General features: G+C 44.9%; 1 protein-coding gene across 1 annotated transcript in view; it reads right to left on the bottom strand.

The window, feature by feature from the left end:
* The window catches only part of LOC306941159 (kinase D-interacting substrate of 220 kDa B-like), a 116,092-nt gene that overhangs the window by 1,624 nt on the left and 91,700 nt on the right, over positions 1-22,768 (bottom strand). Inside the window, exons 27-35 of the mRNA XM_079526471.1 lie at positions 17,743-17,880; positions 15,640-15,738; positions 13,773-14,039; positions 12,688-12,925; positions 12,085-12,186; positions 9,612-9,811; positions 8,745-9,023; positions 5,540-5,668; positions 684-897 (exon numbers count right to left, since the gene is read on the bottom strand). Coding sequence (XP_079382597.1) covers positions 684-897; positions 5,540-5,668; positions 8,745-9,023; positions 9,612-9,811; positions 12,085-12,186; positions 12,688-12,925; positions 13,773-14,039; positions 15,640-15,738; positions 17,743-17,880 — 1,666 coding nt within the window. The remainder of the gene's footprint in view (positions 1-683; positions 898-5,539; positions 5,669-8,744; positions 9,024-9,611; positions 9,812-12,084; positions 12,187-12,687; positions 12,926-13,772; positions 14,040-15,639; positions 15,739-17,742; positions 17,881-22,768) is intronic.

Here is a 22,768-nt window from a genome sequence, read left to right as displayed (position 1 = left end):
CGACAACGTCGTCAGATAGCGCTCATAGCGCGCGTGGCGCGCTATGAGCTTGTAGGTCTGCTATTTTTGAAAAACCGAAGAACGACTGACATAGAAACATAGCTTTTTCAGAAAACTGTCAGGATGTAGAAGACATTATTAGAATCTGATCTCAGGTCAAAATGATCTGATCTCATATCAAGGTCCATTATTTATTCGGCATTTGAGCCACGGACCACCATTTGATGACAAAACACTCTCAGACCTAAAGCTACTTTTGTTGTCTTTGGATAAGAGTTTGCCCACAATTCCGTGCTGTATTGATAGTGGTATAAATACGAGAGATAACAGGCAAACGTTGATCAAAATAACAATTATTCTACATTCTCTCTTTTACCAAGGCCAGCCAATGAGAAAACTGAACTGACATTGAAAACGATGAAGTCAAAATAAAATCAACATAAATATATATATATATATATATATATATATATATTTGACTTCATCGTTTTCAATGTCAGTTCAGTTGTATATATATACACACACACACACACACACACACACACACACACACACACACACACACACACACACACACACACACACACACACACACACACACACACACACACACACACACACAGCTGTGCATAGGAGGGGCTAGCACCTCAAAAAAACAAACCAACAACGATGAATGAATATACCTTGGCTTGGGGACATGATGACATCACTGGTGGGGGTGGAGCACACGGAGGAGGTGGTGGCGTTGGCGTCCCCTGGTGGCGGACGGGGGCGCTGCTGGTTGTTGCTGTTGCTGTTGTTGTTGAGGGTGGTGTTGCTGGGCGTGCGGTTCAGGTTGAAGCTTCTGGACGAGGGCCAGCTCTCCTCTGGGCTGCTGGCCAGCAGGCTGCACTGGTCCTGGAGGCGGGGTTGAAAAAGGTTTCATCACATACATTTTCATTTATTTAGATTTTTCATTTTTAGCTTATTTTTGAGTGGTGTAAACCACTCCTACGACTGGCTTTGTTAGTTTACGTGTCTGTCTGTCTGTCTGTCTGTACCAAAAAATTTGCATGGTTGCTACGGTCACCCAGTTCACCCGGGTGTGATTTCATTACGTCAGACATTACGTCAGATCAGAGCTGATCAGGCTATATAAGACCTTACACCACTCAGTTCACACGGGTGTGATTTTTTTTGTAATGACCTCAATAGAGCGTTGCAGTCCCGCCCCCTCGAGAGACCCGGAAAATAATTCCCCGTTCATTTTCCTCATAGACTTTTCAAAAAAGTATTTATTTAAAGAGGTTTACGTCGCGGACAAAGCCAACTCTTGTCGTGACAAATCATGACAATACACACAATGTTTTGGGCCGAACAAATAATTAGAAAGAACGGCAGGTTACAACACTTTTTTTGTTGTTTTTCTTCTTTGTAATTATTTGTTTGGTCCAAAATATTGTGTTTGTTGTCATGATTTGTCACGACTCGAGTTGGCTTCGTACGACGCTTAAAAGGTCTTTAAATAAATATGTCTGGGGGAAATATGCATTGGGAATTATTTTCTGGGCCTGGCGTCGTCATGTAAGGGGGCGGGACTGCGACGCTCCATTACACCCACACAACCTGAACTTTAAGCATTCAGTGGATTGATTCTCTGTGTTCTGGGGTTTTCTCTGTGTGTTCTGAACCTCTGAACCCCCGATACGTTCCCTCATAGTCCCTACGCTCATTCTGTACTAGCTCCGAGATGAGGTCACGAGCAGTGTTGTTTTTGGCAGCGAAATTTGATTTTAGTTTTAGTCATAGTCTTTTGAATAGTTTTCACTTAGTTTTAGTCACATTTTAGTCACCTGGAATGTTTTAGTGTTAGTCTAGTTTTAGTCGACTAAATGTCATGAGATTTTAGTCGACTAAATCTACGGTTGATTTAGTCGACTAAAATGTATTTTGGCGGGGCTTGATGCCGTCGTAATGACTGTTTTTACACTTGCTGAAAATAGCCGATCTACAAGCTCACAACGCGTCGCGCTGCGACGCGTTGTGGGCTTGTAGATCGGCTATTTTCAGCATGCAACCAAGTGTAAAATGACTTATACTGGATATCTTGTCCACTAGTCCCTTCCTAACATTTTAGTCTAGTTTTTATTTGTTGACGAAATTGTCGATATATTTAGTCTTAGTTTTAGTCATCATAGATTAGTTTTTATTTAGTTTCTATTTATTTTTTGTCAATGAAAAAAGGTAGTCGACGAACATTTTTTGTTTAGTTTTAGTCGACGAAAACAACACTGGTCACGAGGCGAAGCCCCTCCAATTGCGTTTCAGAAATGGCGCATGGTTTCCACAACTTATGCTGCTTAACCTTTTCTTTTCTTTTTTTAAATAATTTTTATCCCATGATTTTGTAACCCATTTTTCACCCCTGTGTCAATTATCTAATGTGATCCTGGGCTCTACACACCCTCCGCCAACCTAGTCCCCATATACAGCATGGGGGACATGGGGAGAGCAACGGACTTGAACTCATGCCTCCTTCATGCCTGAGTGTCCAAGTTGCTCCTTTACACTTGACAGGGGGGAGTTTCCCTGGTTGGACGTAGCGCGTGGAAGGAACACGTTATTCCAACCAGTTCCTTTCCCCTCCATCAGGCGCCCCGGCTGATGGAGGGGAACGAGCGTTGAAAAGCTTTAGCGCCTCCGCCGGCGCCTCCCCTGGTCGAATGTGGAATTACATTTCCCAACTGACTTCAGTTCAGTCGGCATGCACGCACAACTTCCTTGAAAAACATGGAAGCGGCTCACTAAACAACCGGTTTAAACGCCCGTTTCATGCCGCAACTTGGACTTTCAAATGAATTTTAGTTTAGCTCATTATCGGACCTTCACTTTTTGGATAGAATCTGCAGAAAAGGGTAAGCACTAAGCAGCGTATGTTGTGGAAACCATGCGCCGTTTCAGAAACGCAATGGGAGGGCTTCACCTCGTGACCTCATGTCGGAGCTATACAGAATGATCGTAGCGACTGAGGGAACGTATCGGCGCTATATGTGTTCTGAAGCCTTTTGAGCTGCAATGATAACAGGCAAATTCCTATGTCATATATGGGATTTGTGGGCTGTTACATCACAGTCCACAGGGAAATCAGAGCACTAGTTTGAGCCAGAAAACCCCAGACCACAGAAAATCTACTGAATGTTAAAAGTTCAGGGTTTTTTGGGTGCAATTGAGATCAGAAAACCTTTTACAAACACTTGTTTTTATGTCACGATAAAGCAGTGGTTCCAGTGTTGATTTTGTCGACGAATACTATGACAAAAAAAATGTCCGTCGACTACCTTTTTTTGACGAACACTAAATGTTAACTAAATGAAAACTAAGCTATGATGACTAAAACTAAAACTAAATATGTTGACAATTTTGCCAACAAGTAGTCCCTAGGAAGGGACTAGTGGACAAGAAATCCAGAATAATAAGTAATTATACCACAGGTTGTTTCGCGGAAGCAATCTGATTGGTTGAAACAGCCTTCTAGCCGTGGGTTAAACCAGCACCATTCACCACCTAATCAAAACAAATAATTCAGCTGCTCTGTTCTCCCAGAGCGCTAGCAAACTCGGTGGGCTAGGCTAGCTAGTTTCTTGGGACATTTGTGGTCGTAGTGACTACATCTGTCATTAAACAAATATTCTTTTTCAGCGATTTTCTTAATTTTAAGGGTAACTGTTGTATAATTGCAATATTACACTCGAGGGTGTGGTTTAACGTTATTATTGCCACTTCAGTGATGCTTGCGGAACTCAACTTCGTCTCGTTCCTGACCGCATCACTGTCGTGGCAATAATCACGTTAACCCTCTCGTGTAATATTGCTTAATTTTACACTTGGTTGCATGCTGAAAAGCCGATCTACAAGCTCACAACAAAATCCATGTTAGTCGACTAAATCAACTGTAGATTTAGTCGACTAAAATGTTATGATATTTAGTCGACTAAAACTAGACTAATACTAAAATATTCCAGGTGACTAAAATGTGATTAAAACTAAATGAAAACTATTCAAGGGACTGTGACTAAAACTGAAATCAAAATGTGTCAAACGTTCCCAAACTTTTTGGTTTAAAACAGGTAGCTGGTTGCGCACGTCCAGTCACTCGCTGGTGCTGGACAATGGGTCGTTAGTTACAATGTAAAGAAGAGAAGTTCGCACGCATACTCTGCTCCCACAGTGTTTAGTTTAGTTTTTAAAACACTGGCGTTTCGGCCAACAATGGCCAAAACGTTGTGTTTGTGAAATACCAGTCTTTTAAAAAGTAGTGTACGTGATATTTTTTGGTTGAAACTAAAGGTTTTCTTTGTTAAAAGGTTAAATCACTATATTGTGACAGTAATCATTGCTGTATAGAGTTTCTCCAGCTCTTTACTAAACAGAAAATTAATTTTCAGGTAGGTGACAAAATTACAGCCAATCAGGAGAGAGTAGCTATTTATGACTTATGAGCTTAATTTTTTGGGCGCGTTCGGAAATAGCGCACTAAGCGCACTGTGCAATGCAAAAGTGAGTGCGCTCCAGTGCGGTATTTCCGAAACGCACCCTTTAGTGTTTCTGTTCAAATTGTGTCTGCTCATTTATTTGTGTCTTCACTTACACTAATACACTTACACTTGTTTAATCTGTGCCCTGACTGCGTTCTCTATCCTAATCGGATACAATTGGTATCCCAGTTTCAGTTTCGGTCTCTGAAAATGCATTTTCTGTTAAATAAAAAGCTGTAGAGATATGGAGACTCCTGTTACTGCAACAAGCACTATAAAGCAATGAGTACTATCACAATATAGAGCCCTTATTTGAGCCAAAGAAAATCACTTACACTACCTTTAAAAATAAATGTGTGTTATTTTACACATCCACACACAGAGCTGGAGCAGGCTTCTCTTCCTTACATCGTCCCAAACTTTTTAGCTCAAGACCCAAAAAGAGAAATTAGATGAGACAACTGAAGCAGTAACATGTTGTGTAGATGAGACAACAGAAGCAGTAACATGTTGTATAGATGAGACAACATAAGCAGTAACATGTTGTGTAGATGAGACAACAGAAGCAGTAACATGTTGTGTAGATGAGACAACAGAAGCAGTAACATGTTGTGGTATAGATGAGACAACAGAAGCAGTAACATGTTGTGTAGATGAGACAACAGAAGCAGTAACATGTTGTGTAGATGAGACAACAGAAGCAGTAACATGTGTAGATGAGACAACAAGCAGTAACATGTTGTGTAGATGAGACAACAGAAGCAGTAACATGTGTAGATGAGACACCACGCAGACAGACAACAGAAGCAGTAACATGTGTAGATGAGACACCACGCAGACAGACAACAGAAGCAGTAACATGTGTAGATGAGACACCACGCAGACGGACAACAGAAGCAGTAACATGTTGTATAGATGAGACAACAGAAGGAATAACATGTTGTATAGATGAGACAACAGAAGCAGCAACACCACGCAGACAGATAAGTAGGACGGTGGTGGGTGGTGGATGTGGTGTCCGGCACCTCGGAGCAGATGGACATGCGCGTGACGGCCGGGTCCTGGAGCGCTCCGCTGAGGCTGCTGGGAAGGACGGCGCCGCCTCCTCCTCCTCCTCCTCCCCCGCTCTTCCTGGACGTCCTGTCCTCGTCCAGCTGGGGACGGACGGACGGTAACGGGGAAAACAACCACCAAGACGACCACAACGTGAGAGGAAAGAAGAAGGCAACCACAAGACAATTCGCAAGCGTTGGTAATTGTTGCACTGAAGAAACGCTAGCGTGCGGGGCTTGAGTAGTGTTAGCAGCAGAGTGGCTCACAACCTCAGCCTGATGGGGTCCCACAAAAGTCTGATATCCCCCCCCCCCACCCCTTGGTTTAGTGGTTAAGAAGTTGGCTTTCCCGCGCTAGGAGACCCCGGGTTCGATTCCCGGGTGTGTTACAGTATAGCTCATTAAAGTACAGTATGATGACGAAGTCTGATGATGATGCATTGGCCCACTTGACATCACAGGGGGCGGGATGATAAATATGAAACTTTTTGGGGATACTTAACTCTATAAATAAAAGCGGGTGATTACTATAGTCTGGTTGCCCGATGGCGTGAGAGGAAAACAAGCGTCAGGTGACGACAATGAGAGGAAAACAAGCGTCAGGTGACGACAATGAGAGGAAAACAAGCGCCAGGTGACGACAATGAGAGGAAAACAAGCGCCAGGTGACGACAATGAGAGGAAAACAAGTGCCAGGTGAAGACAATGAGAGGAAAACAAGCCCAGGTGAAGACAATGAGAGGAAAACAAGTGCCAGGTGAAGACAATGAGAGGAAAACAAGCCCAGGTGAAGACAATGAGAGGAAAACAAGTGCCAGGTGAAGACAATGAGAGGAAAACAAGCCCAGGTGAAGACAATGAGAGGAAAACAAGCCCAGGTGACGACAATGAGAGGAAAACAAGCGCCAGGTGACGACAATGAGAGGAAAACAAGTGCCAGGTGAAGACAATGAGAGGAAAACAAGCCCAGGTGACGACAGTGAGAAGGACGCGAGACGAGGAGGAACAAGACGGGAGGACGTCGCATCGAGATGAGACGCCACGACACCAAGAGAAAAGGAGGTGAGGCGAGACGAGATCAGAGCAGATGAGATGAGACAGGACGACACGCACGCACGCGCACACACGCACGCGCGAGCGCGCACAGGCAGAGACGAAACGACATGAGGAGATGCGAGATGAGATCGGTGCATGGAGACGAGACGACAGGACAAAGATGACACGAGCAGAGATGAAACGAGATGAGATCAGAGGACAGCGGAGGAGGAGGAGAGACGAGGCGAAATCCAAAACGAGCAGAAAGGCGAGGCGAAGGAGTCGACGCGAGCAGAGTTGTTGGAGCCAGGGGCGAAACCCGGCACGGAGATATCGTTGAGGCACGTTGGCAAGAAAGTGAGGCGACGTGGCGTGACATCAGGGATGTGCACACACATGGACATCAAAGGGGGCTTCAGCCCCTGCCCCTTTTACCCGTCTGTAAAACAACTGCCCTCAACCCAGACCATGAATGCAGCATTTACTGATGGTTAAAGAAATGCACATGATGCCCCTCCTTTCCATGCCATGCCCGGACTAAGGCAGCATTCAGGAGAATTGGTTTTTCTTTCTTCGAAGTCTCCTGAACTTGAATGCATTTCGCGTTGAACAAATTTTGTTTTCGAAATCCATGTCGTTATACACCTGCATCTCCACTAACTAAAGAGTGCTGGGTTTGCCCCCCCCCCCCCCCCCCCCCCCCCCGGAAATAGCTGATCTACAAGCTCTCAACGCGTCGCAGCGTGCCGCGTTGTGAGCTTGTAGATCTGCTATTTTCGCTATTTGTGCCCAAAAGCCTCCCACCCTCTTAGGGGATTTCAGCCCCTGCCTCTCTAAACACATGATGAAGATTTGATTCAACGAAAGGATGGGAGAGAATAGACGATGCAAGAGATGGTGTGAGATTAGATGACACGACGTGAGGAAAGAACGTAGATCATATTCACATATTTCATCTCGGAAATAGGCTGGTGTAGCGCTGGGCGAATATAGCAATGTCATATCTATTGTGATGTGACGTTAGATACCATCTGGGATTCAGGATGACATAAACTACTCATGAAATCACTACTCACTAAATCCCCTGACGCAAGATAGGGCCCATATGCAGTCTCTTAATTGATTCTTGAATAGTTTTCATTTAGTTTTAGTCACATTTTAGTCACCTGGAATGTTTTAGTGTAAGTAAAGTTTTAGTCAACAAAATATCATACCATTTAAAGTCGACTAAATCTACAGTTGATTTAGTCGACTAAAATGTATTTTGGCGTATAATGGCTGATTTTACACTTAAAATAGCCGATCCACGCTGCGACGCGTTGTGAGCTTGTAGATCGGCTATTTTCAGCATGCAACCAAGTGTAAAATTACTTATACTGGATCTCTTGTCCACTATAGTCCCTTCCTCACATTTTAGTCTAGTTTTTTATTTGTTGAAAAAATTGGCAATATATTAGTCAGCGCAGCTTACTGTAGTTGTCATTTAGTTTCCGTTTAGTTTTTGTCAGCGGAGAAAAGGTGGTCGACGAACATTTTTCGTCATAGTATTAGTCCAGTGGTTCCCAAACGTTTTCATGTCAAGGACCCCCGAAATGATACTCATTAGCCCTGCGGACCCCCCATTTGAAAATATATGCCAGGGACCCCCATAACCCATTTTGACCTGATATCAGATTCTAAAAATGTCTTCCTACATCCTGACAGTTTTCTGAAAAAGCTATGTTTCTATGTCAGTCGTTCTTCGATTTTTCAAAAATAGCAGACATACAAGCTCATAGCGCGCCACTCGGTGGCGCGCTATGAGCTTGTAGATCTGCTATTTTTCAATAGCCAAAGCATTACATAATGCTAAAGAGAAGGTTTGTACGGCTCTAGCAGTGATTCTCAACCTGTTTAATTTCAAGGACCCCCCCTGGTTTGACCTGAATTAGGCTACAGCCTCCTAATTGAATGGCATTTCTATCTCATGGGACCCCAATGTATATTGTAAAAATCAAAGTTAATTTAACAGAGTTATAAGGGTCCATTTGGTTCCTAATTATCATTTAGCTGGGGGGGGACCCCTTGGAACTCCCTCAAGTACCCCTTGGGGGGGTCCCCGCCGGACCCCACTTTGGGAACCACTGTGTTAGTCGGCCCGTACCTCGATCAGGTTGGCTCGGTCCAGCTGCGAGAGGTCGGCCTCCTCGTCCTGCAGCGAGTGGTTGGGGGAGCTCTCGTTGGAGCGGACCCCCGAGTCCGACGAGTCCTTCTTGTCCAGCATGGAGGTGTCCGACAGGTAGTCCTTCCCCTTCAGGGCCAGGGAGCCGCTTCCCACTCCTCCTCCTCCTGCCTGCTTGGGATCCACGGCTTTCTGTCCGTCTTTCAGCAGCAGAGGAGCGTTGTCCGACTCCTCGGACTCCTCGTCATCGCTGGTCAGTTTCTGGGGTGGAGAGGAGAGGAGAGGAGAGGAGAGGAGAGGAGAGGAGAGGAGAGGAGAGGAGAGGAGAGGAGAGGAGAGAATGTGATTCTGTAGAACATGTCCGTGTGGTCTATGCAGGGACCGTGTCCGCTGAGTCCGTTTTCCCGGCTGAAAACGACAGGGCACTCGCCCGGGAACGCTCCGAAAACGTGCTGTTCCCATTATAAACAGTACATGTGTTGCGCTCAAAACAAACAAACAAACATAAGAAATAACATCTTAGTGGACACGGCCCCTTGTGAAGTGAACTAAGGCCTCAATCACACTATTGAGACGGCTGTCTTGTCCGTGTCTTGTGTCTTGTCCGTGTTTAATGGCCGCCCCAATGCATTTCCAATGGAAGTCACATGGTTTGACCAAACATTTTTGTTTGATGCGGGGGAGGGGGGCATTTAACGTTTCCCTTTCAATATCTCTCCTATGGTACCAACCATCAACACAGCATGGAATTGTGCACACAATCTTATCCAGCGACAACAAAATATAATTAAGTCTTGGATAAATGTACAATTGTGATCCGTGGCTCAAATGCTGAACCCACTGGTTTACCTGGTATCTGGGGCCCCCTCCCCCGGGGGTCTTGACCCCCTGGAACAGCCTCTCTGCCGAGGTCTTGCGGTTGAGCAGCGACTTGGAGGAGCCATGGTGGTCTGCCGTCTTCTCGTCCTCCTCGGTGATGGGATCCAGAGCTTCCGCCCCATTGGCGGGGAAGTCAGCGATGTCGGCCGCCACCTTCACTGCTCCGCCGCCTGGGTTAACACACGTTTGAAGGACCACGATAAATACGTTGACACGTTGGTCTAAATACCCATTAAGACCTGAGCTCGATTCAAAAAAAAAAAAAAGTCTTCTAAATAGACAATATTCTGGAAAAACCTATGTTTCTATGTCAGTCATTCTCAAACTATTTCATGTCAAGGACTCCCAAAACTATATGTAATTGGCCACCAATCCCCATCTGAAAATATGCTCCCAGAAGCAAAGATTTGAGTTAAAAACGTTCGCTCTGAAAGAATATAATATTCAAAGATCTGCGTCACATTTTCAAGATTTTTCAAAAATAGCAGATCTACAAGCTCGGCACCGAGTGCCGCGCTTATAGCTAAAGTATAACATAATGCTTAAAACACCAAAAGGGGTTCCCGTCCAGAATGGGTTAAGACTTTAAATGTTTGACAAACGGCATGTCATGATGAGACCTTTAATGGCATTTCTATCTCATGTCTTGGTTTACTGTAGGCCGAAATAGAACGCACCAAGTACCGTTTAACTCAGGTCCTTTTTTAATTCTAGAGCAAGTTATACTCTAGACCAGGGGTCGGCAATAGGCGCCCCCTTGTGGCCCCTGGAATAATAATTAAAAAACAAACTTTCTTTTTGTTTTCTTTTTCCCCCTTTTTTTTTTTTAGGGCTAATGGAAGTTACAGGTATGGTGTGTGTGATAAGAGTGTGTACAAATGGAGTGTACACATGGAACCAAATGGACCAGTTCCATTTGTACTCTCTCAGAGTTAAGTTGACATTGATTGAGTAAATACATATCTGAGGTCCCAGATATAAATGGCATTACATGGGGGTCAGTACTAGCCTATACATCTCAAACTGGGCATCCTTCAAATTAAAATGATGAGAATCACTGCCAGAGCCCTGCCATATCTTTTCAAATGGGGTCTTGCCCTGAAAATGAATAAATTGTACACTCTCACTAGTTAAAGATCTATAAGGGTCCATTTGGTTACCAACTCTTCATCATTTAGCTGGGGACCACCTGGAACCTCCTCAAGGACCATGGTGGTCCCCGGACCACTGGTTGAGAACCACTGTTCTACATATATTCTATAAGCTTAATTAATTAAAAAAAATAAAAACCCACATTTTGTTGCGCGCACAGACTTGGCCAAAATATGGCCCTTGAGGATGAATTGGACACCCCTGCTCTAGACTCTTAAAAGGAACCCTGGCTAATAAGACAAATATGCCTTAAAACATTATATTTGCCCTCTATAACAAAAATTACAAAATAAAAACACCATCAGTATTTTATTTATTTCATAAATAGAGAATATTTCACTCAATAGGGACTGCTCCCGTCGCAGGTTGATGATGTCATATGTCATATGTACAGAATGCATATGCTAATAAAAACAACTTAATACTTCCTAACCTAAGGTTAATATGAGCATCAAAGGAATATTTTAAATACTTTTTAGTAGCATATGCATTCCATATACATTCCATAGGGCTGGACCACGCATGGACATGACCTTGCGACAGGAGCAGTCCCTATAATAAATACAATAAAGAAATAAAATATTGATGGTGTTTACATTTTTATATATTTTTTTATATACAGCGTTTTGTCATAACTCGTGTCAAATTTTGATTGACAATTGACAATGAAAGGAGAATTGACGTCATGTGTGTCTGAGCAAATGCCTTGACAATGAATGGAGAATTGATGTCATATGCGACGCACTGTGGGCTTGTAGATCGGCTATTTTCAGCAAGCGTAAAATCAGTCATTACGGCATCAAGGCCCGCCAAAATACATTTTAGCCGACAAAATCAACGGTAGATTTTAGACTAACACTGAGACATTCCGGGTGACATAAAATGTAGCCTGGGGTCCACCTATGCTTTCTATGGCATAGGCAGCTCCCGGCAGGATCCGCCGGGAGAATCTAGACGCAGCTGCGCGACATGAGACTAATTAATTAGAGCGACAGAGAGAGAGAGAGGAGTATGTGTGTGTGTTTACGTGTGTGCATCAATTTAACAAAGGTGCAGACGATCAGAAATCAGCAGAGAGAGAGCGACGTTTGCGCTACTCTATGCCGAATTGAATCTTTTTTTTCTCCCTGGAAATGAAAACGTCTGGGTTTCCGAGGCTACATAAAATGTGACTAAAACGAATTGAAAACTATTCGAAGAGACTACGACCTAAAACTAAAAAAATCTAATTTTGCTGCCAAAACCAACACTGCACCGGCACCCATTTTGAGAAGCCAAGAGACACTCCTACCTCCACCTCCTCCTCCTCCTCCACCTCCTCCTCCTCTCTTGCTCCTCCTCCCGTCCTGCTCGCCCTCCTTGTCCCTCTTGTCCTCCGTCCCTCCACCTCCACCTAGGGCATTCACTTCTAGTCATTTTTACTAGTTGACTAGTTGCCTAGTTTACTAGTCGACTAGTTGTTTAACTATACCTAATATGTACATTGGTGACCATAACTATAATCTACCTGATCTTGAGGCCTACAAAATCGAAAAAAGAAAAAAAATCTTCTAGTCAACTAGTACCAACAAGTGTGTCGACTAGTGGATTTACTAGTCGACTAGTTGAATAGGAGACTAGTTGCTTAACCCATTTAGGCCTGACCCCCATCTGAAAATATGTTGTTCCAGGGACCCTCCCAGTAGCAAAGATTTGAGTTAAAAACTCGCTCTGAAAGAATATATATTCCAAATTTGCGCCACATTTTCACGAAAAAAAAGAAATAGCAGACCTACAAGCTCAAGCTAATGAGCTTGTAGATCTGCTATTTTTCAACAGCTAAAGCATAACATAATGCTTAAAAAAACACCAAAAGGGATTCCCGCCCCAAAATGGGTTAATGCCGTACCTCCTCCTCCACCTCCTCCTCCTCCCGAGGAGGTCATGAACTGTCCCGGCTGCGGCTGGACGGGCATCTTGTCGGGCGGCGCGGCGCCCCCGGCCTCCGCCAGCTCCAGCGTGGTCATCTGGGCGATGTACTCCTGGTAGGCGCTGCGGTACTCGTCCTGCTGCCGGTTGGTCAGCTGGCAGATGTCGTTGGACGACTCCTGGGAGTTCAGGCTGCTCATGCTGGCCGTGCGCGCCGGACCCACCTGGACGCACGCACGCACGCAAGCCACGCCACGCCACGCACGCGCGCACACGCACGCACGCACGCACGCACGCACGCACGCACGCACGCACGCACGCACGCACGCACGCACGCACGCACGCACGCACGCACGCACGCACGCACGCACGCACGCACGCACGCACGCACGCACGCACGCACGCACGCACGCACGCACGCACGCACGCACGCACGCACGCACGCACGCACGCACGCACGCACGCACGCACGCACGCACGCACGCACGCACGCACGCACGCACGCACGCACGCACGCACGCACGCACGCACGCACGCACGCACGCACACACACACACACACACACACACACACACACACACACACACACACACACACACACACACACACACACACACACACACACACACACACACACACACACACACACACGCACGCACGCACGCACGCACAGTTTCTTAATCATTTTTCATCCCACAATTTTTTGTTTTCAGAATTCTGGAAGGGGAGAGGGCAAGCATAATGCTTATCGAGCCCTATACCCCTGGCTCATTTAGCAAAGAATGGAAATAAAAATGAATAAAGATTACAGACAGCTTGTAGATCAGCTATTTTCAGCATGCAACCAAGTGTAAAATGACTTGTGTCTTTTACTTATACTGGATCTCTTGTCCCTCGCTAACATTTTAGAAATTGTCAATATATTTAGCCATGGTTTTAGTCAACGTAGCTTAGTTTCCATTTAGTTTCCGTCGGCGGAAAAAAAAGGTAGTTTTTTTTGTCGACGCAAATCAACTGTCTCGGAGCGTGGGAGCAGAGTACTCTCAGAGGATGGGATCAGAGTATACTCACGGTCCACTGCATGTTTCCATGGCAGCGCGGGGGCTCGTCCAACCCCACGTTGCTGAGCTCCTCGAAGCTCAGGTTGAAGCTGTACATGTCCTGATTGGCCCCTCCTCCCGCCAGGGGCGGAGCCGAGGCGCGCCTCCCCGGCCCCTCCCCTCCTCCTCCTCCTACTCCCCCTCCTCCTAGCCCAGCATGGGGGGCCACGCTGCTGCCGTGCTCGCTGGGGGCCTCCTCGTGCATGAGCTGGCTCTCCATCATGCGCATGTCCAGCACCTGCGCAACAACACAACGTTATATGAAACACCTGTGCAACAACACGATGTTATATGAAACACCTGCGCAACAGCACGATGTTATATGAAACACCTGCGCAACAACACAATGTTATATGAAACACCTGCGCAACAACACGATGTTATATGAAACACCTGCGCAACAACACGATGTTATATGAAACACCTGCGCAACAACACAATGTTATATTCAGTTTTATTCAGATGGATCCCCATTAGCTGCCACCGAAGTAGCAGCTACTCTTCCTGGGGTCCATGACAAACAACATATAACACAACACAATAAAAAATTAACACTGCACAATAAAAACAGGTGCAATCTTGAAAAAAATACATTCATAATACAAAATACAAATGCATTTAAGACATTAAAAATACAGAGAAAATAAAAACACTAAACAAGACATCCCCTTAAATGATGTCAGTTAATTATAAAATTGGGGTAATTGATCAGGTGTCTCTTAAGGAGCCTCTTGAAACTAGCCTTACTGGGTGCTTCCGTGATTATAGTTGGTAACGTGTTCCATACTGAAATAGCCCTGAACATTACAGATCTGCAAACCGCATTTGTTCTGGGTTTTTCTTTGACCATGTGGCCAATGCAATGGGATGTGTTTTCAAACACCTACTGTACACAACAACACAATGGGATGTGTTTTAATAGCATATAGACCTGAGGCCGATTCTAAGAAAAATGGCTTCTAAATCCTAACAGTTTTCTGAAAAACCTAGGTTTCTATGTCAGTGGTGCTCAACCTTTTTCATGTCAAGGACCCCCCAGAATTATCTGGATTTGGCTGAGGACCCTCAACTGAAAATATGTTGTTCCAGGGACCACCTCCCAGAAGCAAAGATATGAGTTAAAAATAATGTTAATAATGTTATACTTTAGCTATTGAAAAATAGCAGATATACAAGTTCATAGCGCGGCACTCGGTGCCGCTCTATGAGCTTGTAGATCTGCTATTTTTGAAAAATCGTGAAAATGTGCCTCAAATCTTTGAATATATATTATTACAGAGTGAACATTTTAACTCAAATCCTTGCTTCTGGGGGGTCCCTGGAACAATATATTTTCAGATGGGGGGGCGGAGGCATATTACATATAATTTTTGGGGTCCTTGACATGAAATATTGAGCACCACTGATACAGAAACATAAAGGTTTTTCAGAAAACTGTCAGGATTTTGAAGACATTTTTTAAATTCCGATGTCAGGCCTAAATGGGTTCAAAACCTCACGGCGCAAGCACAATTTTCGGGACGATAGTATGAACTCCAAGGGGGCAGTGAGGCTATTCAACGTTGAAGCTCTGGGTCCTAGTGGTAGGAGGAGGGACTACAGGCGGACCCGTGGATTCATGACCGGGAAACCCCGTGCAGCTGGGCTTTAACGTTGAGCGCTCGGTTGCCCTACGTCACTCAGGACCTCAAAGTTGAGGTCCGGGGAGGGACTTCCGGCAGTCTTCCGGGTGCTTCAAAACGCCACTGAGCAACTTCCACTGACATGAATAGCTGGGGGGGCGGAGCTTCGCGCCAGTTCAGTCTCTATTATATATATATACTCTATGATGAACTCACCGTGGCCCTGAACAGCTGCCAGTCCCCGAAGTTCATGTTCATCTCCTTCTTCAGCTCGTCGATGTTGCACTGAGTCAGAACCCTGCCGTTGACGTTAGCCTGGAAAAAAAGACACCGGAAACGTTCTCACCAATGATTCTGATTGGTTGAAAGCCTGATTCTGATTGGTCAATCGCCAAATTCAGCGGCGCCCCGCTTGATTTACTGCCGTTTCCAACATGACAGCCATGTAAACACACACAAAGGGCTATATCTTGCGCCACCCCTTTACAAAATAGTTCAAATAGCTGATCTACAAGCTCACAACATGTAGATGTAGTTCGGCTATAGTTGAACTATTTTAAAATTATTTTCAAAACAGTAAAAAAAGATGTCAAATAAGTTTAGGGATAAGGGATAAGGGTGGCGCAAGATGGAGCTCACAGTGTCATTTACAGCTATAAACATTGCTCTCAAAAATGTTTTTGAAAACATTTGAGCGAGAAATAGACATAGCAGGCTTGGGCCGTGGCTCAGCGGTCCAGGCACCTTGGCCGGTAGTCCGAGTCTGGCAGTGTGCCGCGGGTTCGACTCCCGATCCCGACGGCCTTTACTGCATGTCACTTCCCCATCTCTCTCCCCCATTTCCTGTCAGCCTACTGTCTGTCCCTCTATACAAAATATAAAATAAAATAAAGGCGAAAGCCGCAAAAAAAAACATAAAAAAAAAAAAGAAATAGACATGATAGCAGTACCCGGAAATGTATTCTATTTGATCAACTCACTTCGTGTTTTCCCGACTGTGCTGCAGCTGGGCAAACGCCGGCCAGCGCGATACTTTCATTACCAAGCAAGGAAATACCTCGTTTTGTTGTGTTTTGGGACAACGTATTAATTTATGTATTAACCGTCTGCCTGCCGCCATTCATTAATCCCTCGATTGCGTATTGCCAAGGTTTTATCGCGCGTAACACTTACTTTGAAGATCCAAATATCCGTAATCGCATTGTTCCTGTGAAAAGCTGCTGTGTGTGGTATCATGACCGGTTGTTGTTGTCTCGCTCGGCGGTGGAAAAAGCTGACCGCGAGTATCACAGCGCCTGCTACAGGCCGTTGAAAACGCTTGTCTGGGACAAAGCGTCCTCTGCAATGTCGCTTCTGTGAGATAAAGCCGTCTGAAACCAGAGCCGGCAATGTAAGTGGATGCGCGCGCATTTTCAAAATGGCCGCGCCCATTGTGTCAGAAGCATAACAAAGCTAACTGACGGTAGATTTCGATACGATCGTATTAAAACATGCATTAATTAATACATCGCTGTTAAAACGGCTTTTCCGTTTGTGGCAGGCCACAAGATTCTACGTTTTAAAATTCCTATGTTCCCGGCAGGCCTCGTGTTAAGTAGCCATGTAATAAGCGGGATAATGAATGGCTGAGTGGTCATTGTTTATAGATAAATCATCTTCAGGCTTCGCATTCATATACTAACCGCGAGGTAGTGACGGGCGACGGTGGCTCAGCTGGTAGAGTGGCCGGATGGTAACCGTGAGGTTGCCAGTTCGAACCCGGTCTCACCCAGAGTTAGTGTCGACCTTAGAGTATATATGAATAGAGGTTTCCTCCGGGTGCCGTCTCTATTCATATATACTCTAAGATGTCGACGTGTCCTTGAGCAAGACTCTGAACCCCTAATTGCTCCTGGTGTGCTGGTTTGTGCCTTGCATTGGATTCCACCGCCATCGGTGTATGAATGTGTGTGTGCGCCTTTACCTTGGATAAAGGCGCTATATAAATGCACCATTTACCATTCTCTATATAAATGCACCATTTAGAAAAAATTGGGCCGAACAAATAATTAGAAAGACGGACAAAAGGGCAGGGTACAAACATTTTTTTGTTTTGTTTTATTTTGTTCGGCCCAAAATAGTGTGTTCCGAGTTTGCTTTGTCAGAGGCTTATAGGTCTTTAAATAAATAGCCTACTTTATGAAACGTCTATGGGGAAAATGAATGGGGAATTCTATTCCGTGGCTCTCGTCGTCGTGAAAGGGTGGCGGGACTGCGACGCTCTATTAGGAAAAGATGTTACGGATGAAGTGAAAAGGCGTATTGTATTGCACAGTATACCTTCTTGATGGTGGCGAGGTACGCCGTCACCATGCTCTGGTCGATGCCCTCCAGCTGGCGCACGCGCTCGCACACCGCCTCCGTGCTCATGGTGCTCAGCAGGATGGCAGGGGTGGCGGACACCACCGAGGCGGAGCCCTGTGGAACGCCACGGAAAGAACATCGCACAGGTTCAAATACATCCACACCACACCACACCACACCACACCACACCACACCACACCACACCACACCACACCACTGCACTGTCCGTACATATGCTACGCTACGCTACGCACGCACGCACGCACGCACGCACGCACGTTATGATAGTCAACCCATTTAGACCTGAGGGCGCATTTGTGTCGCCTCATAGCATTTAAAGCACTTTAACCGTTCTTTTTAAACGCTCGCTGTTGAAAAATAGAAGATCTACAAGCTCGTAGCACGGCACTCGGTGCTTGTAGATCTGCTATTTTTGAGTGCAAATCTTTGGATATTTATGTTATTCTTTCAGGGTGGACGTTTTTAACTCAAATGGCTTCTGCTTTGCTTCTTTCAGAAGGGGGTCCGCGGCCAAATACAGATCATTCTGTGGGTTCTTGACATGAAAACGTTTGAGCACCACTGATACGTTTTTTCAGAAATCTGTCTGGGTTTGGAAGACATTTTGTAGAATCTGGTCTCAGGTCTTAATGGTTTAACTAAAACTAATGAGATGACGAAAACTGAAATTGACAAAACATTTTTGTTAACTGAACTAAACATAAAAACGGTAAGTAACTGAAACTGTATTGTGTGTTTGGCTCCCCCAGAGTTAGTGTCGAAGTGTCCTTGAGCAAGACTCTGAACCCCTAATTGCTATACCGACAGTGGCGTGCACAGATAGACACTAGGGGGTGCTAGAGCACCCCCTGCCCTTTTGGCAATGTGCCCTTTTGAAAAAAAAGGGAAAAAAAAGATTTTTCAAAAATAGCAGATCTACAAGCTCGTAGCGCGCCACTCGGTGGCGCGCTATGAGCTTGTAGATCTGCTATTTTTCAATAGCTAAAGCATAACATAATGCTAACACCAAAATGGATTAAGGCAACCGGCCGGTTCCACGCACTGCACAAGGTGCCCTTTTTTAACTTGAGCACCTGCCCCTCTAAATGTCTGTGCACGCCACTGTATACCGATGTGCAGGTTGGTGCCTTGCATGGTTAAATCCGCCATCAGTGTATGAATGTGAGTGAATGGGTGAATGTAATGCACAATCTATGTAAAGCGCTTTAGATAAAAGCACTATGTAAATGCATTTACAAAACTAACGAAAGAAAAATGAAATCATGTACAAAATGCCCCTAGTTTCCATTTGTGGATGGTTGGCGGTTCATCTGTAACTGAATACATTTTTAAATGCTATCTTTTGTTGTGTTTTTTATAGGGCCGGGACTTTAACGCGTTAATTGAGATTAATTAACTACAGAAAAATTAACGCGTTAAAAAAATTAACGCATTTAATCGCACCTTTTTTTTCACGGCGGAACGTTTCTCACTGGGCGCATTTCTAGTACTGAATAGGCTCATTAGGCTGCTGCATGCCTTCATTGCCTTGCTGCACAGCTTGCAGGGGGAGGAGCAGCCCCCCCCCCCCTCACTCTACACTACAGCTCCGTCAGACAACAACACCACCACCCAAACGAGAAATGAATCGAATGAAGAAGCCGCTTATATCGCTTTTGCTCCGTGGATGGGGCATTTAGATTTAAAAGCTATCGGATGGACGCGTGGATAGCAGCATGGTTGTGTGCAATATCAGAGGGAAAGGATCCATATGACCAATGTTAGCTCCATGCTAGCTGCTTCAGCTTAGCATGTCTCGCACTGAGTAGAGGCTTGCAGAGGCTCGCAGAGATTTCACCACAGCACGAAGCTGTCAAGCTGTCCTCGATGCGAAACATACTGAAGCAGCAAGTGTGAAAGTCCGTGGTCAGACAATGGTCTGCCCCAACCCCATGTGAAATGCATTCCCCAGCTAGTTCATTCCACCGTTTTTTATTTTATTCCTTTGTCTAAGTGTTTCCCCCCTAATAATGCCCCACCATGCAAAGCACATTTGAGTATTCATAGCCACTTTATATAGGCACTTGCTGCACTTGTTTATCTGTTGAAAAAAAAGTTGTATTGCTTAAAGGGGAATACCACTCATTTTCAACATTTTTCTATGGAGTTGTGTGGAAAACTGGAAATAATAAAAAGTCACCTCATTTTTTGTTGCCTAGAACTGGAGGTCTGACAAAAAACAGTAACAATATGAAGTACAGCTTTGTGATGTCACTAAGATGTACTTGTTACTGTCACTGATTTTTTTTCAGACCTCCAGTTCTAGGCAACACAGAATGGGGTGACCTTTTTATTATTTATTATTATTAACAGCTCTAAGGTATATTAATGACAGTAAAATGTTGAAAATGAGTGGTATCCTGTAGTCACTATTCATTGATTCACTAGTATACCAAAATCCATTTGAAAAAATAGCTTTCTCACTGTTCTCGGGTCAAATAATGATATGCGATTAAAATGCGATTAATCGAGATTAATTAACTACAAAGCCTCTGATTAATTAGATTAAAAATTTTAATCGAGTCCCAGCTCTAGTTTTTTACTATTCAATCCTGCACCCAAGCCAAATTATGTATTTCAAAAATGAAAACTACTCTGCAAATTTGCCCTTAAAACAAATTCAAAACTAATTCGGACTAAAACTAAGCAAAAAAAATCCCAAACTATTATAACCTTGGCACGCACGCACACACACACATGCACACGCGTGCACACATGCACACACGCACGCACGTGCGCACACACACACGCACACACACACACACACACACACACACACACACACACACACACGATGCAGGAGGGTTCAACTAGTCTAGTCACGTTAAGTTGTGCTAACGCTACGTTATTTATTTGTACGAATGGATGGAGTAATGGAGTAATGACAGTGTATGAATGAACATGTACAGTCGTCTCTGTCGGGTGGAAACAGGCGCGCGGGAAGTCATTAGAAGGCAAGTGTTGCTGTCATGCAAGTAATTGACAATATAAGTCGCAACACCAACTCTGATGAGGCAGTATTGCTTTTTTTTCAAAATATAGGCCTACGTTTTTCTTCATTTCCTGAAAAATGTATATCTTTTTTTCATTTCCTGAAAAAGGAACGTTTTGGAGTTAGGCGTCGATCACACCTAAAAAACATGTGTCTTGTCCGTGTCTTGCGTCTTGTCCGTGTATAATGGCCACGCCCCAATGCATGCAATGGAAGTCACATGGTTTGACCAAACATTTTGGTTTTGTGTAATTGATTCAAGTTGCAGGTAGGATTTTAAGTAACTGATGTCTGTGTGCATGCGTGCATGCGTGTGTGTGTGTGTGTGTGTGTGTGTGTGTGTGCGTGAGAGAGAGAAGGAAGCGAAGCACCGAGGGTCTACCATCAAACATCTGGACGGCTCAGAGAGGAAGCGTTCTGACATGAGGGTCTAAAGGTGGCCTTACACTAGCCGATAATCGGGCATTTTTTGACGCTCGGGGGGTGCCCGACTCAATCGATCTGCTCGGGGCCGCTCAAAGCGCGATCGGGATCGGCCCGATCAACATCAAGAATGTTTGATATTTGCTCTGCCCCGCTCCGATTATCCTGTAGTGTGTGGTGCTATCAGATTTCATATTGAAAAAGATCGGCTAGTGTAAGGCCACCTTTAATGTCTGGTTGAAGCCTAATTCAAATACGCCGCGGTGTACAGACATCGGTTATAATCTTGAAACCGTAGTTTATTTAGACCTGAGGTCGATTCTACAAATGTCTTCGAAATCCTGACCGTTTTCTGAAAAACCCCATGTTTCTATGTCAGTACAGGTTCTCAAACTATTTCATGTCAAGGACCCCCAGAATGATCTGTATTTCCCTGCCGAGCCCCATCTCAAAATATGTTGTTCCAGGGACCTCCCAGAAGCAAACATTCACCCAGCAGAAGGAAACACATTGGAAGAACATGTATTTCCACTGCAGATCTGTTTTAGGTTCATGTTTGAGTATATTTTAATACTTTGCATAGTATAGTATACAATAGTATACCTGTACTATATGGTCAAGTTTAATATGTATAATTTCCAGTCACAGACCAGTGAGTTTTCACACTCTGAGCAGTCCAAACATATAACATTTTCAAAAGGAGTTGAGTCTTTATAAAGGAGAAGCTATAGCGTAGCTTAGTTGTCCCAAGGTGCATGCTGGGATGTGTAGTCATGTTTAGCCATGGGGTTACTTCAGAACACAGTGGGGGGGGGGGGCAGCATGAGCGACAACAGGCCAAGTGTTAGGGTCAAAGGTCAGAGAGGTTCCAATACCTGCTTCCTTCTCAAAGAGGACACCTTATACTGCATGGACAGACAGACAGACAGACAGACAGACAGACAGACAGACAGACAGACAGACAGACAGACAGACAGACAGACAGACAGACAGACAGGTGAGGGAAATGGACAGAGCACAGTTCTGCGTCAGGATAGACAGGACCAACGGAAAGAGAGAGAGAGAGAGAGAGAGAGAGAGAGAGAGAGAGAGAGAGAGAGAGAGAGAGAGAGAGAGAGAGAGAGAGAGAGGTGAAGTGACCGCTGAGGAACACAGGAGGATATAATGGAGGTGGGAAGAAACTAGCGTATTTTTAACAAGAGCAGAAGAAGAAGAAGAAGAAGAAGACGACGACGAAAAGGAGCATGCCTTTTCATTTCGAACAGCTAGAAGAGCGAGTGTGTGTGTGTGTGTGTGTGTGTGTGTGTGTGTGTGTGTGTGTGTGTGTGTGTGTGTGTGTCTGTGTGTGCGTCTGTGTGTGACCAAAGTGTTGGACTGACGGTCAGTTGGACGGACGGACAGACGGACGGAGTCGGACATGGCCATCCTCACAGCCTGACGTTAACACCCTGAGCGGCATAAACGGAGTTCTCCGTCCTATCAAATAGTAACGCCCAGCGCTCAGGACGGAGATTAATAAAAGGACGG

This window comes from Electrona antarctica (genome assembly GCF_951216825.1).
Source record: "Electrona antarctica genome assembly, chromosome: 17".
Classification (NCBI taxonomy): domain Eukaryota; kingdom Metazoa; phylum Chordata; class Actinopteri; order Myctophiformes; family Myctophidae; genus Electrona; species Electrona antarctica.
This window is presented reverse-complemented; position numbering and strand designations above follow the sequence as displayed.